Source organism: Lathamus discolor, chromosome 3 (genome assembly GCF_037157495.1).
Source record: "Lathamus discolor isolate bLatDis1 chromosome 3, bLatDis1.hap1, whole genome shotgun sequence".
In the NCBI taxonomy this organism is placed as follows: domain Eukaryota; kingdom Metazoa; phylum Chordata; class Aves; order Psittaciformes; family Psittacidae; genus Lathamus; species Lathamus discolor.
This window is the reverse complement of record NC_088886.1, coordinates 134,939,957-134,954,875: the sequence shown is the minus strand read 5'-3', so window position 1 is coordinate 134,954,875 and position 14,919 is coordinate 134,939,957. Positions and strand designations below refer to the sequence as shown.

The following is a 14,919-nucleotide window of genomic DNA, read 5'->3' as shown; positions in this document are numbered from 1 at the left end:
TATCCCTGCCCATAGCAGGGGGATTGGAACTAGATGATCCTGAGGTCCTTTCCAACCCTAATTACTCTATGATTCTATGAATCTAATTTAGGAACAGGTTTGAGAGAGCAAACTGGCACATAGTGGATTTGCAGTGTGAGAAACAGTGTGAGAACATATGGAAAAAGAAACGGGAGAAAATGTATGGCTACTTGAAAAATGGGTCAAAAGCAAACAAATCTGCAAAAAGGATTAGTATGACTATGAGCACGTGAACATATGCATGGACCAAGAATTCACTTTTATAAGCTATAGGAAGAGGACTGAGCAGAAGAAAAGGGATTGAAGCAAAAGTACAGGTGAGTATTTCAGTAATGATGTGCTTTACCTAAACGTCACATCAAAATGTAAAAACATGTAGTGTGAAACTTGGCTGAATTGTGTTTCAGTCCAGAAAGCCTACTCTTAGGTAAATAATGGATCATTCTTTCTGTCTTTTGCAGTTTTGCTTGGACTGCAGTTTATCATTATTTCAGCAAGTACTCACTGCATAAGACCCATCACCAATATTTTTCCTGCACTTATTTTTATCAGGTAGGATAACCCTCATGGAGCTGTTCAAAACAAACTTTATTGCATATTTAATGTGCCCTCTGCAATGACAACTATTAAAGCCGTGTACAAACTGTTTTTTAAGGAACCTGAAAGGAAATAGGGTGTTAGAATTGGAAACAGCACCTGAGAGTCATTTCAATAACGCCCACAGCAGGAAACCATGGCTGCTGATTCCTGGCTAAACAAATGCAGAAATATTACCAGGGATGTTTGTTGTGTCAACAGCATTGAACACAGAAGAAAAATATATCTTCAGTATGTTCCTTGCTTCTCCCTACCTCAACACCCTGCTGTTCCTCCCCATCACATAGATAAAAAGCAGGTACCCCATCATGTGGAAACATATACACACATTGGATGGGAGTACACATATGCCTTGGATCATGGTTCAGGCAGATGCACCTGCAACACGTGATGGCACAAAAGAAGGTGCATGTGGTTTTGTAGTACTTGAGGAAGAGGCTCTTGGGCTGCAACCCACTGTATTCTTCTACAGGAGGCCTATTGAGCTATCTAAATGTAGTTAATACATCAGAGCCACGTCAGGCAAGAAAAAAAGGCATTATTTGGGTTATTGAGTGTAACAGTGTGACACAAACCATCTCTATGCTTAAAATGAAGTCTGAGGTTTGCTCTGGCCACACTGTGTGATGCAGAGCTCTTGGGCTGACTCATATTGCTGGTGTTTGCTTGCATTTCAACACCAGCTCCTACTCATCAGAGTGCCCACCAAAGGATGGGCAAGGAGACAGGAAAAAGGCACCCAGGGCAAAGCTTATAGAGGACTCGGGTATGTAAAGCAGCTTGTTTATACACGCAGATGGCATTAGTATGTCTAGTTGGAATATTCATGTTAGTAGGAAACAAATAAGCAAACCCATACATGAAGAGTTTACTGCTATAGGGAAAGGGAAACCATCCAGTGGAAACGCTGGGGGCAAGCAGAAATCCCTATAGAAAGGCTTGGTATGAAATACACAAGATGGGCTTTAGAAGAAAATTTTATCATACAGTATTATGCAAATTCATGTATTTATGCGAGTTTATGCATCACTTACAGGAAAGACAAAATCTGTACTTGTTTTCCATTTATCACATGAAAGGTTTTGTGCATCAGCTATCTTTACATTCCTGGGACATCCCTGATCCTTTCCTGGATGAGAACATTAAGTGATTAGTCGAAGGCTAATTTCTTAATCTGTGCTACTCTGGATCTGATCAAGCTGGCAGCATGCACTTGGAAAGCCTGGCCTCCTTCCCGAGGGTTAAGGGCCTAGCTGCTCAGGGTACCGCAGGCTTGGCGGAGGGGGCGGCCGGGCGGGACCCTGAGGCCCCGTCCTGTTCTGCAAGCCGCCCGCAGCGCGGCCCGGCCGGAGGACTGGCTGGCTGCCTCAGCAGAGAGACGGCAGGAAGTGGAAGGAAACGCGGTCGGTAACACTGCCGTGACACGACAACCAGCTGAGACGCCGCTCACTGCCTGGGGGCTGCTGCCGGCTAATAAACTTTGCGAGTAGCGGCGGTGAACCCGCTCCCACCGCCTAGCTCCCCGCGGCAGGGGGAGATGACACCCCGCACCCCGGGCAGCGCGGCGGCGTGGCGGATGCGGCCCCTCTCAGAGGGCGCGGCGCTGGGCGCACTGCACGCCGGGAGCTGTAGTTTCCGTGGTCCGGGCGTGCGAGCCGCAGCGCTGGGCGTAAGCTGAGGCGCAGCTCACCTCTCCGAGTGGGGAGTGCCCCGTGAGTTTTCCGAGTTCTCCGCCGCCCTCTCCCGCCATGCTGTAGGGGAGAAGCACCATCACACTGGAGAGTGTTAAGGAAAAGCGTATACTTTGCGTTCTGATGCCTTTCCTCTTCCCTTGGACTGAGAGACTGGAGTGGTCTCCTTTGCCTCCCCCCCATCCTTGCAGATGGCACCCCCCGCCGAAGGCTGGCGCCCCCCCTCAGCCGGCTCGGCAGGCTCCATGGCCGGTCCTGCTCAGTTCAGGCGCTGCGTGCGCCCGCCCTCTTTGCTCTTAGAAGCTCTCCCTCCATTGGCTGCGGCCGGACGCTCTTGCCAATCAGGAAGCCGCTATCATGGAGGAAGGGAATAAATACAAGATGGCTGCTCATATAAAGCCAGGCACTGGGCTTCGCCCTGGCGATGGGCGAATAGAGGCTTTAAGTCGCGCTCCGAGGCTTGTGCACCGCTCCCGCCCGCACCGCTGCAGCCCCGCTGCGGGGAGGGAGACTCTGACCGTTGCCGGCCACAGCTGCGCTCAGCCACTCCCCGCGGATCAGCGGCGGGGCCGAGGCTGGGTGCGGCGCCCGAGAGGCCTGAGCTAGGCCCCGCGCCCTCCTTCCTGGGAGAGCGGCGCCGGCCCCCCCGCTCACTGTCCCGCCGCTCGCCTCCAGCGAGTCCTAGCTCCGGGCGGCCATGGCCGTCTCCAGGTCGGTAGGAGCCGGGGAGGGTGGGGGAAGGAGGGCCGGCAGCGGCGGCCCGGAGACCCAGGCCTTCCGTGTGGCCTGGATTCGGGGGGTGTGGGGGCGAAGAGGTTCCCCCTCCTGTCGTCTCGGGAGCCTGCCGAGGCCTCTTTGGGGCTTCCACGCTCCTGGGCGGCACGGGCAGCCTCAGTGAGGTTTGGGGTGGCTACGTGCTTCGGTGCCCGGCTTGCTTCCTGGCCGGGGGTCCTTCCCGGGCCTGGCGCACGGGGAAGCCCCATCCCTTTTTCAGGCCGCAGGGGCTCTGCCTGGGGCGCCTCGGGCTTCCTGCTGAGCTCGACGCTTTCGTTTTGTCGGCCAGTGAGTGCTTCCTTCGGCTTAAGCTGCTAGGGAATAGGGGGTAATGATACCGAGTTTCAAGAACTGGCAAGAAACCGTTTCGCCTTTCAGAGCCCTTAGTTGTAAAGTAACCGAAATAAAGCAGGCTTCTATGGAGAAAAATGATTACTGTGTTCTGGCTCTGTCTCAAGATGTTGGGTAGTATCTGCTTACACACATGTGCGCTGGGGTGTGCCAGCCTTTAGAGCATTCACAGATACAGAGGTATGGCTTAATAGAGCTGTTTTATAAAAATGCTGAGCACAAATTTCTACCATCTCTTTATGTGTGTCTGAAATGGGCACGTTAAGCTTCCTGACAGGATAGTTGAAAGGAAACAATGAATCCAAATTAACCTTGTGATAAGGTTCAAGTCATGTGTTGATAGTATCTCTGTACTTCGAAGTCCTATACCAAATGTAAATTCTGTTCCTGAAACTGTGTAGGAATAACTTTAGAGTTGTAAAGTAAAAAGTAAGGGTGTGTACACTTATACTGGAAATCCATTGTTAATCAAAATTTAGAGCAGCAATACACCTTTTAAGACTTCTAGTAGCAGGTGTTTTAGCTTTGTAGTTTCTGCAGAGTGTCCTTCGTCTTATTTTACTCTTTATTTTTTATCAACTTGTTCTATATTAATTAGGTTTGGGTTTAGGAAAAAAGTTGCCTCTGGTTTCTTTGGAGTTTTTTCGTTTGCTTGTTTGGGGTTTATTGGGTTTGTTTTTTTCTTTATTCTTCCCCAAAGCTGTCCATAAGAATCTGAAAGTAGTAAGGATTGCTGTGACAAGACTACCGTGTATGTTAAAATACTACTGTAAGCTATCATGTAAAATAGAGTAGCATTGTAATTACACTAGGTGTGGGGCAGTTTGCTTAAGTAACTGTGCTAACATACATGTGATATGGGGGCTAACTGGAATGTCAAGATACAGCTTTCAGCTGTATGCTCAGGTGTTGTGTACTGTAAAGATTGGCTTCAGATTCAGTTACCAGTGTTTCTGTAAAACCACATGGCCTTAGTGAAAAGCAGCAGTGCACTATGCAAAGATTCTGTAATGCCTGTTTGGTCTGGTGACCAGCAGGACAAAAACCTGTGTTTTGGATAAGACCCAAGGTTCAGTGTGGATCCCTAAAAAAGTTGGTGTGTTAACCATGATAACATGGTACATTGCTTTCGAGTACAGTTTTAACATCAAAATGTATACAAGTCAAATACAAGGGATAGAACTTCAATAAAGATGTTGTAATAGTTGTGATTTCTTAAATAATGGTTCCAATTCCACATGTAAATTAGGTGAAAGAATTACACATTTTGGAGTGTTCTAACATCTTGGTTACTCCTGGCTAACTCTATTGTTTCTATAATTGTAAGAAGCGGTACTGTGTAAATGTGGCCTTGCACATGTTTTTTAACAGACACAGCAAAAACAGCTCTTACCCTTTGAAGTTACAAAGCAATTGGACCAATGAACCCTTTGGCTGATGGACCATAGGAATGCTAATGATATAATGTCAGTGTTGCTTTTGTAAAATAAAAGGTGTTATCTTCCCCTTTTACTTCAACATCGAATTTCCGAGGTCCTTTCCTTCAGACATACCACAGATAATTTTGTATGCTTACATACTACATATCTGTGTTTTCGTGGAGGGTGTAGTTGTTCCAGCTTCTGTGCCAGCTCCACTTAACTGTAGAGGTCTGCACTTGTCCTTTAGGAAGTTAGTTACATTTTATGTTTTTGAAGGTCCAACATAATACTTCATTGTTGTAGAATGATTCTTAACTATACAGTTGTGGAGAGTGTGGGAGAAGATGATTCAAATTAATCTTTCTCCAAGGACCATAGGCTTTGCTGAGTGTGTACTAAACATTGATATTAATAAAAAGCTTCATTAGGGTTAGTTCTGTACAGTAACCATATTAAATAAAAGCCATTTTTGAGGGGTATTTCTGCATCTCAAAAGAGTAAATATAAGGGTTGCTTTCTCAGTAAAGTTTAGTTTCTGCTGTTTGGCCAATTTAAAACCTTTCTTAAACCCCTGTTGTGCCCAGGAACATCTAACCAAATATAGGGAATGCTTTGAAATACCTCAAAGTCAGATTGAGAATTTGAAGCTTTGCTGTTAATAAGGGCACCTTAAAAATAATTGTTGTTGATCTATAATCTGTTGACAAAGCAGTCTGTTTTATTCTGCATTATATGTATACATGTTTGTTTTAGCAGATTCTGCTTTTACATGTACCAGCCTGACTGAAGACCTACTTTTATGTACCACTTCTGTGATGATACACTAGAAAACAGACCCAAAAGCAAAATAGTAGATACTTCATACCAACAGATGTTGCAGAATAGTTGCTCTCTATATGCTCATGTCTATGGTAGTTCTATGCTGAAAAGACTAGCTAGGGTGGGAAGGTTGGTGTTCTTTCTGCAAATGCACAAGCTGATTTGGTAGGCTTTAACTCCTGTTTCTGATCTTGAAAGTGTGAAGTAGTACAGTGTCTGCATAGCTAATAATAATAATAATAATAATAAAGTAGAATTGAGAAGGGAAAAGAGAAGCAAAAAGTATCACTTCAGCTTCATTCCTACAAAGTATGTGATCCAAGTGAATACAGTGGCTCACAAGTGATCTCTTGAGATGCTTTAGATGAAAAAGTAATACTGCCAAGAAAATGACAACACTCATGGATTACTCAGGGTGATTAAGTTTCAGTAGATAATAAAAGTGTTGATTGTCCCTTTCAATATCTAATAAAAGTTTTTTCCCAGTTTCTTTAATGTGGTCAAAGGCACCTCATGTATTGTTCCAACACCAAGGTTGTTAATATCTTTCACCTATTTTTGAGGGCCTTCAAGTATGAAGGAGAACAAATTTGCTTTTAAAATGTGATTAAATGCACAAAGCTGGTAAGATGCATTAAGAATAGATTATTTCAATAATATTTCAGTAGTATATCTTTAAGTTCACCTTGGAAGACCTTAAAGGCAACCTCTTCTGGGTATTTTCAAGACAGTTCCTTAAGGAAGTATAAGAGAGTATAACAACTGGCTGCTCTTGCAGGCATTCTTGATTTGGTCCTTGTAAGTTTAGTACTAGTTTCTAGAGTCTTCAGTGTTTTCATTTAATTGGATTTCTGTATAGTTTGCAATATGTAGATAAGAACCTAGTTTTTAATTTAAAATAAATAGTAAAGCTTCTGGAACATAATTTGGCCTCACATTCTTGGTTTTTGACATGTAGGGCTGTGACTTCCCAAGGACAAATGGCTGCATTGGCTGGCATCATTACATTATAAAACATACAAAACATTTCAAGTTTAATACTGCATCATTCGGAGGTTGAAGTTCTTACCAAGATACCAAAATTATCCACGTGTCTCTTTTATGTACCTTTTGGAAATGTTCTTTTGGGGTTATCCCAAGCTTTTTGAAGAAAGAATTTAGTTTCTGACCTGTTGGAAGCTATTGCTTCGTGGCTGCTTTTGTATGAAAAGCAGGAGTTAAACTGAGCAAGAATTATGTTTCAGTACTATTTAAAGGCATATGCCTGTATCATTAGAATAGCTAGATGTTCTGTAACCAGTGTGATTACAGCAGTTCTGACTCAAAAGAGGGGAAGAAAAGTGTAATTCTTCCCTGGTTGATGGAGATGAACTTGCAGACCAGGACGTGGACTGCTTTCCCTATTGCTGTTTGTGGGAGGGAGCACTGACACAGTCATGGGAAGGGGGAGAGATGAAGTAGTATGTACAGTACTGCCCAAATGAGGTAGAGCTGTAGAATTTCTCAGACACCTAGCAGACTGAAATGAAAGTTGAAAGTCAGGATTACATTCTGATGAGAAACTTAACCTGATTCAGCAGCTAGAACTTGAATGCTCACCTAGGTATTCCCTGTATAACTTGTTAATACATTTCTTGTATTAGTATGTCTTTGCAGCTATTTTATTTTTTTACTTTTTCTCACAGTTTTTGTAATGTAATTAGTTGTATGCTTTTGGGCTGCCTTGTTTGATGTTAATACATATGTAATAATTTACAAATAAAGCTTGTACTGCCTAATACTATGGATTCTATGATATGAAATATACTAATTTTAGCATTCAGTTGACTTCTGTGTGAAGCATACAATACTGTGAGCAGTGTGGTCGTGGAGATCTTATTTTACTCAAGGTGTCCCTTCCACTGCTCTGTAGGAAACAAGATTATTTCTCTTGTCCACAACCCCACCTTCATAACTACTTTGTAGTCTCCCACCTATGAGAAGTAAAATAACAATCCATTCTTTGTGTTTCATCACCCTTTTTTTTTTTTTTTTTGTTCTGAATTATGTTCAGTGATTTTTCTCTTGCTTTCTGATTGTCTGTTGGGAAGTTGTTTACTTGATTATTTTAATGGTTTGTGTATGCTTTATTAGGGGTTTGATTTTTTTTTTTTGAGCTGTGAAGCTGACCAAGCTGGGATTTGACCAAATGACAAAACACCGCTGAAGGACTATCAGGTCAAGAAGAAAAGCTGAGGCATCTCCGTTTGTACTTGTGCTTAATTTCACCATGGTTATCAACCCTTGTGAAGTCTAAATTTTGGTTTATCTATGTTTTCTGTTTCCAGGCTATTTATGTACCTAGAAACCATGCCTGGGAGGAAGCTCCTGGGTGTTGAAATACAATTTATACTGTAAATGCCAAAGAGTATTCCCTTGCCTTCTGATGGGTGCTAGATGAGAGTTTTCCAAAGTGCTCTAGGCAGAGTTTGACATTAGTGTGTTTCAGGGACTATGTTACTGAGGTTTTTTTGACAATTGCACAATTCTAATGGGTTGTAGGATATGCTGGGGTAGTTGTGAGCTGTTCTGTACCAGTTGACATTTACTGTCAGTGACTGCTCCCTGGCCACCTGAACATACTGGTGCACCCACAGATGGAGAGTCCGAACAAATCACTTCATTGGCAGCAGTGATCAGTTCATAGTCCCTTTCAGGCCTCGGCTCACTGAAATCAATAAACTGGAAGCTTCCCCATCTAAAGTTCTGTGGGGACCCGATCCAGTCAAAATGCTTACAGTGGGATGATGAGGATCTTTATACAATTTAGCTGTATATGTCTTATTTTGGAAACATTTTGGAGATACTGATGATAACCTCTGTATCCTGATTTGGTCATTAACTATCCTGGTGCTAGCTTTCTAATGCCTCTATTAGAGCACTTCACTCTGTCACACTGATTCGCACTTTAGTGTTAGGTTTGTGAACTGTGTGAGCCATGCAGTGCTCTGCTTATAGCACTGTGTAGCATGAGAGGCAGAGAACCACATGCCATTAGGAAAATCTTAGTTCTCTTTGGTTTTAATTACTAGTGTAGAGATTGTTAGTCTATTATGAGAATGAAAACCTTGTCAGAACTTAGGAAATTTCTTTCCAAGCTGTGGGTCCTCAAAGTTAATTTGTTTAGTATTATGAGTATTTCTTCATTCGTAATGAAGCTAAGAATGAAAACTTCAAATTAAAAAAAGCCCTAGTGCTGCTTATCGGTGGCAGCTTTCTCAGTGCTACCCTTCCAATACTGAAGCCTTCCTATAGCGATGCGAGACAATAGGTTTTTTATGTTTTATTTTGCATTTGTGTGTCAGTTAAGCATATTGCAATTTAAAACCACAAATTGCAAACCAAGCATACTGCAGATAAAAAAAACCCAAAGGAAGTAAACAGCTGTATTTTGTAGGTAATACAGCCTCAAAAACCTGTGTGTTTTAGGAGTGAAGATCTAGTGTTGTAACAAAGATTGTAATTAAACTAGAGGGTTTTTGAGGGTAGGCAGTCATAGTAGTTTCCTCCTGTTTCAAAACACGAGGAATTCTAGGTGAGGAAGTGGTCTAAATTGCACTTTCTGCTTGAGTTTGGAGATGGGTTAAAAAAAACAACCCACACCCAACTTTGATAGTTGAAGGAGTGGGTGGTGCTAAATGGTGAACTTGAGTATGGAACATTGAAGTTTCACGGGGAGATGAAGAATGAAAGGGGTGAGAACAAGCAAGTTGGAGCAAGCTGTGGTTGCTCTGCAAGCTGGCATATTTTGTACTGAATAATACTGAATGCTGCAAATCAGGTTGGGTTATTACTGTCAAGTGTACTAAAGAAAAAATGCTGGTAAGTAAGTATCTGGTATGTTCCTCCTGACTAGCCCACTCTGTGTTTTGGAAGAGTTGGATCTGTGAAGCTTTTGCTTTTCTCCTTGACTGTCTAATCACAGAACAACTAGTGTAGATATGTTTGGGTTTTCATCTTTATGTAACTCGAACAATTTACAAATTTGTAAATCACAGCAATTTGAAACTCCATTTTTATCTACAGGAATTGAAATGGGTTCACCTGTTTTAGTAGTAGGAAGAGAATTATTTCAAAGCTGGCCCTTATCGGAAGTGTGTCTAAGATAATAGAATAATTTAAAATACTGTCAGGTTGGGCTTTTTTTAATCTAATGGATAATATTTAGTCTAGTACCTTCCATTGTGAGAGCATTGGGGTTTGGAACTGTATTTCTGACATTACTGCCTTGGCTGTGTAGCACTGTTGTTTCTAATGCATTGTAGCACATTACAAGATAACTCTCAGGAGTAAGTGCAGCTTAAGTGTGTCAGAGAAAATAAGAAATCCAGTGTTCTTGGAAAGACTTATTTGGGGGTTTGATTACTTTGTTTGGGGTTTTTTTAATGATTGGAACTGATGTTTAAGACAATTTTGGTAAAAATGTAATTAGTAGCAACAGAGTAACAATCAAAACATTTGTCCTTTCCTATATTTGCTCAAACCTAGGGTATGTGTTTATGAGGAAGGTTTGTTGTTCGGGGAAGCTATCCCTGTTTCATTAGCCTGTGACATAGGTGAGCCTCACCGCTGTGTAAATTCCAGCTTTGTATTGTTGCAATATTTGGAGGAGTAGTTTTATGATTAAGGCTAGAAGGAATAATTCTGATAGGGAGTTAAAAATCTGTCCACATAGTACATTCAGTAATAACCTCATACTGCCCAATAACTAATAGATAAACTAGGCACCCTATGGAGAGAGTTCTGTCCCACTTAAGTGGAGGTGGTAATGAACATTTGTTACTTCCATCATTGATTTGATTAGGTAGTCTCAATTTTTACATGCTTTTTATATGATGAAGAGTAGTTAGCTATTTCTCATTTAATGCTTCTGAAAATACATGATCAGGATTTCTTTCACCGAATACAGAGTTACTGTGAAAAGAGATCTGCTGGTTAAATTCCTGTATTTCCTGGAAAGGCCAGAGGTGTTGGGTTCTCTCAAAGCTGTAAATACAACAGCAGGCTTGGTCTTTTATATTTCAGGTAGCTAGGGAGAAAATATGTAATAAGTGAAAATTTGTGGTATAATGGAAAAGCAGAGTTTGATATTATAAATGACAGTAAGTCTTTGAAAGAAATTATAGTGCGCAATATGAGCAGTTGAGCCCTTTGCTTTCTCTGTCAGTCAGAATTTGATGAAGATCATTTGCAGCTTAACAGTATTTAAGATGGAAAATCTTCTATCACAGAGAAAAGAAGGGAACAAGTTAAATTTTCCTTATAACTGCAGATATTTAAAAACTAATGTTTCTAACAATTTCTATAATTTTTTTTTTTTTGCTTACCAAATTGAATGTTCTTTTACAACAACCATGCTTACTATTAAAAAGAAGTATGTTTGCCACCCTGTCAGTTGACAGTGTTCATGCCAACATTTCTTCTGTTTGCATGAGATAAACTGAAAAATGTGGGGGACTATTAATAGAGATGGGCAGTTGAACTATGAATAACATAACATTTTTGGGTTTTGTCAATCACATTTAGGCTTGATCGTCTCTTCATTTTACTGGACACCGGTACAACACCAGTAACAAGAAAAGCAGCTGCACAGCAACTTGGGGAAGTAGTGAAACTGCATCCTCATGAACTGAATAATCTCTTATCTAAGGTAAGTATCTTTTTTGTTTCATTTTTCTAGTACTTTAATAGTGAGAATAAAACTAGTTTAAAGGTGTGTGGGTTCTGTGGGAAGGAGAAAAAACACAGTAATTGAAGAAAATTAAGAGACTAATTCTGTTAAACTTGCTGTTTGGTTAGCCTCCAAAATGGTTACGTAAGTGAGGTTTCTGTTATTAAGTGTTTGCTGTAAATTCAGATTTTCTTCTGTAAAGAGAAACTTTACCGCCTTATAAAAACTTCTGATTCTGCCTTTAAAGATTATTTGTGTGAAACAGCATTGGAAATATAGGAGGCTGCATATCTTTAAAAGGGCTGGAAAATCGAAAGAGATTTCCATTAGATTGAGACTTCAATCTGGCCAAGTCTAGTAAAACCAAAAATAGTCTATATCTGACAGCTGGAGATGGCTGTGTGACCTCAATTCTACTCTTGTTGAACAGAATTGATGGTGCCAACAAAGTTGCCAAGAAATCATGAATAGCAAACCACTTTCAGGGAAAGAAATAGTTTTTCCAGATTTGAGCCAGTGCTGAATTAGTTTTGAAGAGCATATATTGCTTCAAGTGACCCATGTTGTCCCTCTTCTTGGGTTAAACGATTTCAGGGTTTTAAGGTCTATTAATCCCTTTTTGAACACTTCCTTTTTGGAAGAATGAAAGAAAAAAAAAAAAAAAAATAAGGTCTTGTTCAGTACCTGAAGGAAATCAAGTTTGAGTTTGACTGATGGGAAGAAGTATATCTTGTAAATTCTTAATGTCTGGCTATGGCCAGATTTCTCCTAAGCAGTGAGCGATAGAGAAGGCTGCTTGCATTTCTTTGGCTTGATTCCTTGTACTTTTTTGTTGTTTTGAGTGTTGTCTTAATCCATAGCATAAAAAGTGAGTGTATTTTAATAGAGCATAATAGCTGATGGATTTTGTGAAAGTATATTTTAAACAAATAATTATTTATTTATTAATCTCTCCCTAAAGGTGTTAGTGTATTTAAGAAGTACGAATTGGGATACCCGTATTGCAGCTGGCCAGGCTGTTGAAGCAATAGTGAAAAATGTACCTGAGTGGAATCCAACACCAAGATCAAAACAAGGTATTTCTTAAATGAATTGTATACAATTCATTGTTTATCTGATATGAGACTTTTAAAGGCAGCTCTGTCATTCTGTTTCTTTATGAGCATAGACTTTTTTTATACGCATGGACTGTACTAAACCTCTTTAGCTTTAGAAGTTCATATTCAGTTACGATGATACTCCTGACCTTGTACTGACTATGTACTTGTGAGCCATATGAAGTTCAAACTGCAAGTTGGCCATGTGTACAGAGAAGGCCTAGTGGTGTGTTAATGTACAAGATTTAAAAAAGCCAGATTTATCAAGGAAAAAAAAATTCTACTCAGTTAAGTGCATTAAGTGAGCTTTTTCAGTCCATGTTTGTGAAACGAAGCCTTTAAACTTTATGAATCAAAATGCTCTATGTCTGATTCCTTTAGAGGAGAGAAATTACTTCTTCCTCTTTCTCTCACTTAATCTTCTGCCAGAACTTTGTACAAAAATTTTAGCACGTTGTCCTTAATATTGTTTTCAATGTCCTATCTAGAACCAGGCTCAGAAAGTCCCATGGAAGATTCACCTTCAACAGATCGGTTGCGTTTTGACAGATTTGATATATGTCGGTTGTTAAAACATGGTGCATCTCTTCTTGGATCTGCTGGTGCAGAATTTGAAGTCCAAGATGATAAATCAGGTATATCTTTATATTTTACTTGCAGACAAGACAGATCTGAAAAAGTTTGTTGTGGCAGTACTATGAGTTTAGGTATCCATGGTTTCTCAGAATGCTAGGAAATAATGGAAAAAAATACTCTCCAGCGTAACTGGTTTGTACTGTCTTAAGTTAAACAACTGTTTTGAGGAGTGGGTATTGTTTGTTCATGTGTTCTCTCATTAATTAGTATGTGTAGAGTGGTAAGAGGAGAGTGTAAACCCAAAAGAGGGAGCAGAAAAAGCAATATTAAAGACTTCTGTAGAACTTCTGTAGACTTGTAAGATGTGCAGGAACTATCACCACTTACTCTTCATTAAAACAGCATTCCCAAATACAGTAGTAGGAAACCTTCAAAGTATAGAAAGATTGAATGAGGAGTACTGTGATAAAACTGTCAGAGTTGGAAGGTCAAGTATCAGTGCCTGTCTGATATCTTCAGTTTCAAGTGATTTGTCTGAACTTTTAGCTCAGTGTTGGTTCATATCATTGTAATAGCATTTTAATCTAAGGGGTTTTTTGCTCTTACTATACTTCCTAGCTCTAATTCCAGTCCATTGTCCAGTTTCTGCACCAAATGAAATGATGCTATAGATAAGAATCATCTCTGACTGCATAGCCCTGATATACTTGTTCCATTTGCGTGATGCATTCTGTGCAGTGTACACAGATCACAGTAGCTCAGTGAGGAGCAGAACCTGTGGCTGCTGACTCTTAAGCAGTATCTTGTCTGTTAATCCTGGCTGCTGTTTTATTGCTTGCTATTTTTTATGCTAAGGTGGTGTACAAGTTTCATCTCTTCTAATGGAACTCTACCTGTTCAGAAATCAAGTAGATGGACTAGGACACTTTAGCTCATAGAAGTCTGACATTTATCCCAGTGTCATGATTGCACATAAATAATTTTATGAATTAAAATAAATGAAAAAATATAATATAAAAAACTAAGGAAATTAAACAAAAATTAGGTTTAGTTGCTGCATTTTGGAACTAGGTGATATTTAAGGTCCCTTCCAACCTTAACCATTCTATGATCTTTTTTTAACTGGTGGGAAAATGTATATTCTCTTCATTTTGTAGCAGCTTTTCAAATAAGTAGCCAGCATAAATGGACATAAAGCAAGTTAAATAACCTTTAGAGTTAGCAGTCTTTGATGCTTTTTCCTAAGATGAACTTGTGAAGGATAAAATATTTTTTTAGAGAGTGGAAGTTGTTTGTATTTCTCTGCCTGCCAGTAAAACCAAAACAAAAAAAAAAACCCCAAAACTTATTGGTATAGATACAATTAAGTACTAATTACTGCTCAGCCTGGTGTGTACCCCAAAACTCTGCCAGTATTGTTCACCTACTTGCAAGTTTATGTGCACATATTTGCCCCCAGCCTCCCCTTCCTCCCCCCAGAATCTCTTGACTGGCTTCCATACCACACATGTAAAAAGAGAGTAAAGTCCAACAGCCCTACAAGCTACAAGTTTTGGTTTACTTGAAAGGTTTATTCAACTCAGGCACTAAAATATTTTTTTGTGTAAATGTGAGTGCTCCTTAGTCTGGGTGTTCAGTAGTAATTACAGTGTTGAAGCTTCACAGCATTCTTGAGGTAGCTTCTATTAACTTCCTAAATGAGCCTTGGTTGACACAGGAAGATTGAGGACAGGATTGTAAATAGGCTCCAGCATACTAGGAAAGTCATGCTTATGCTTCAGTCTACATTGCAACCAGGAGTTAGTGTGAGTAGAAGTAAAGGAGACACTGGGGTCTGGTGCATTTTACAAGGAAGAACATTC

The 14,919-nt window shown here is 40.4% G+C and overlaps 1 protein-coding gene across 1 annotated transcript in view; it reads left to right on the top strand.

Annotated features, from left to right (window-relative positions):
* Window positions 1-2,667: 2,667 nt before the first annotated feature.
* The window catches only part of BTAF1 (B-TFIID TATA-box binding protein associated factor 1), a 44,708-nt gene continuing 32,456 nt past the window's right edge, over window positions 2,668-14,919 (top strand). The window contains exons 1-4 of the mRNA XM_065671952.1: window positions 2,668-3,020; window positions 11,240-11,363; window positions 12,346-12,460; window positions 12,970-13,116. Coding sequence (XP_065528024.1) covers window positions 3,007-3,020; window positions 11,240-11,363; window positions 12,346-12,460; window positions 12,970-13,116 — 400 coding nt within the window. The 5' untranslated portion in view covers window positions 2,668-3,006. The remainder of the gene's footprint in view (window positions 3,021-11,239; window positions 11,364-12,345; window positions 12,461-12,969; window positions 13,117-14,919) is intronic.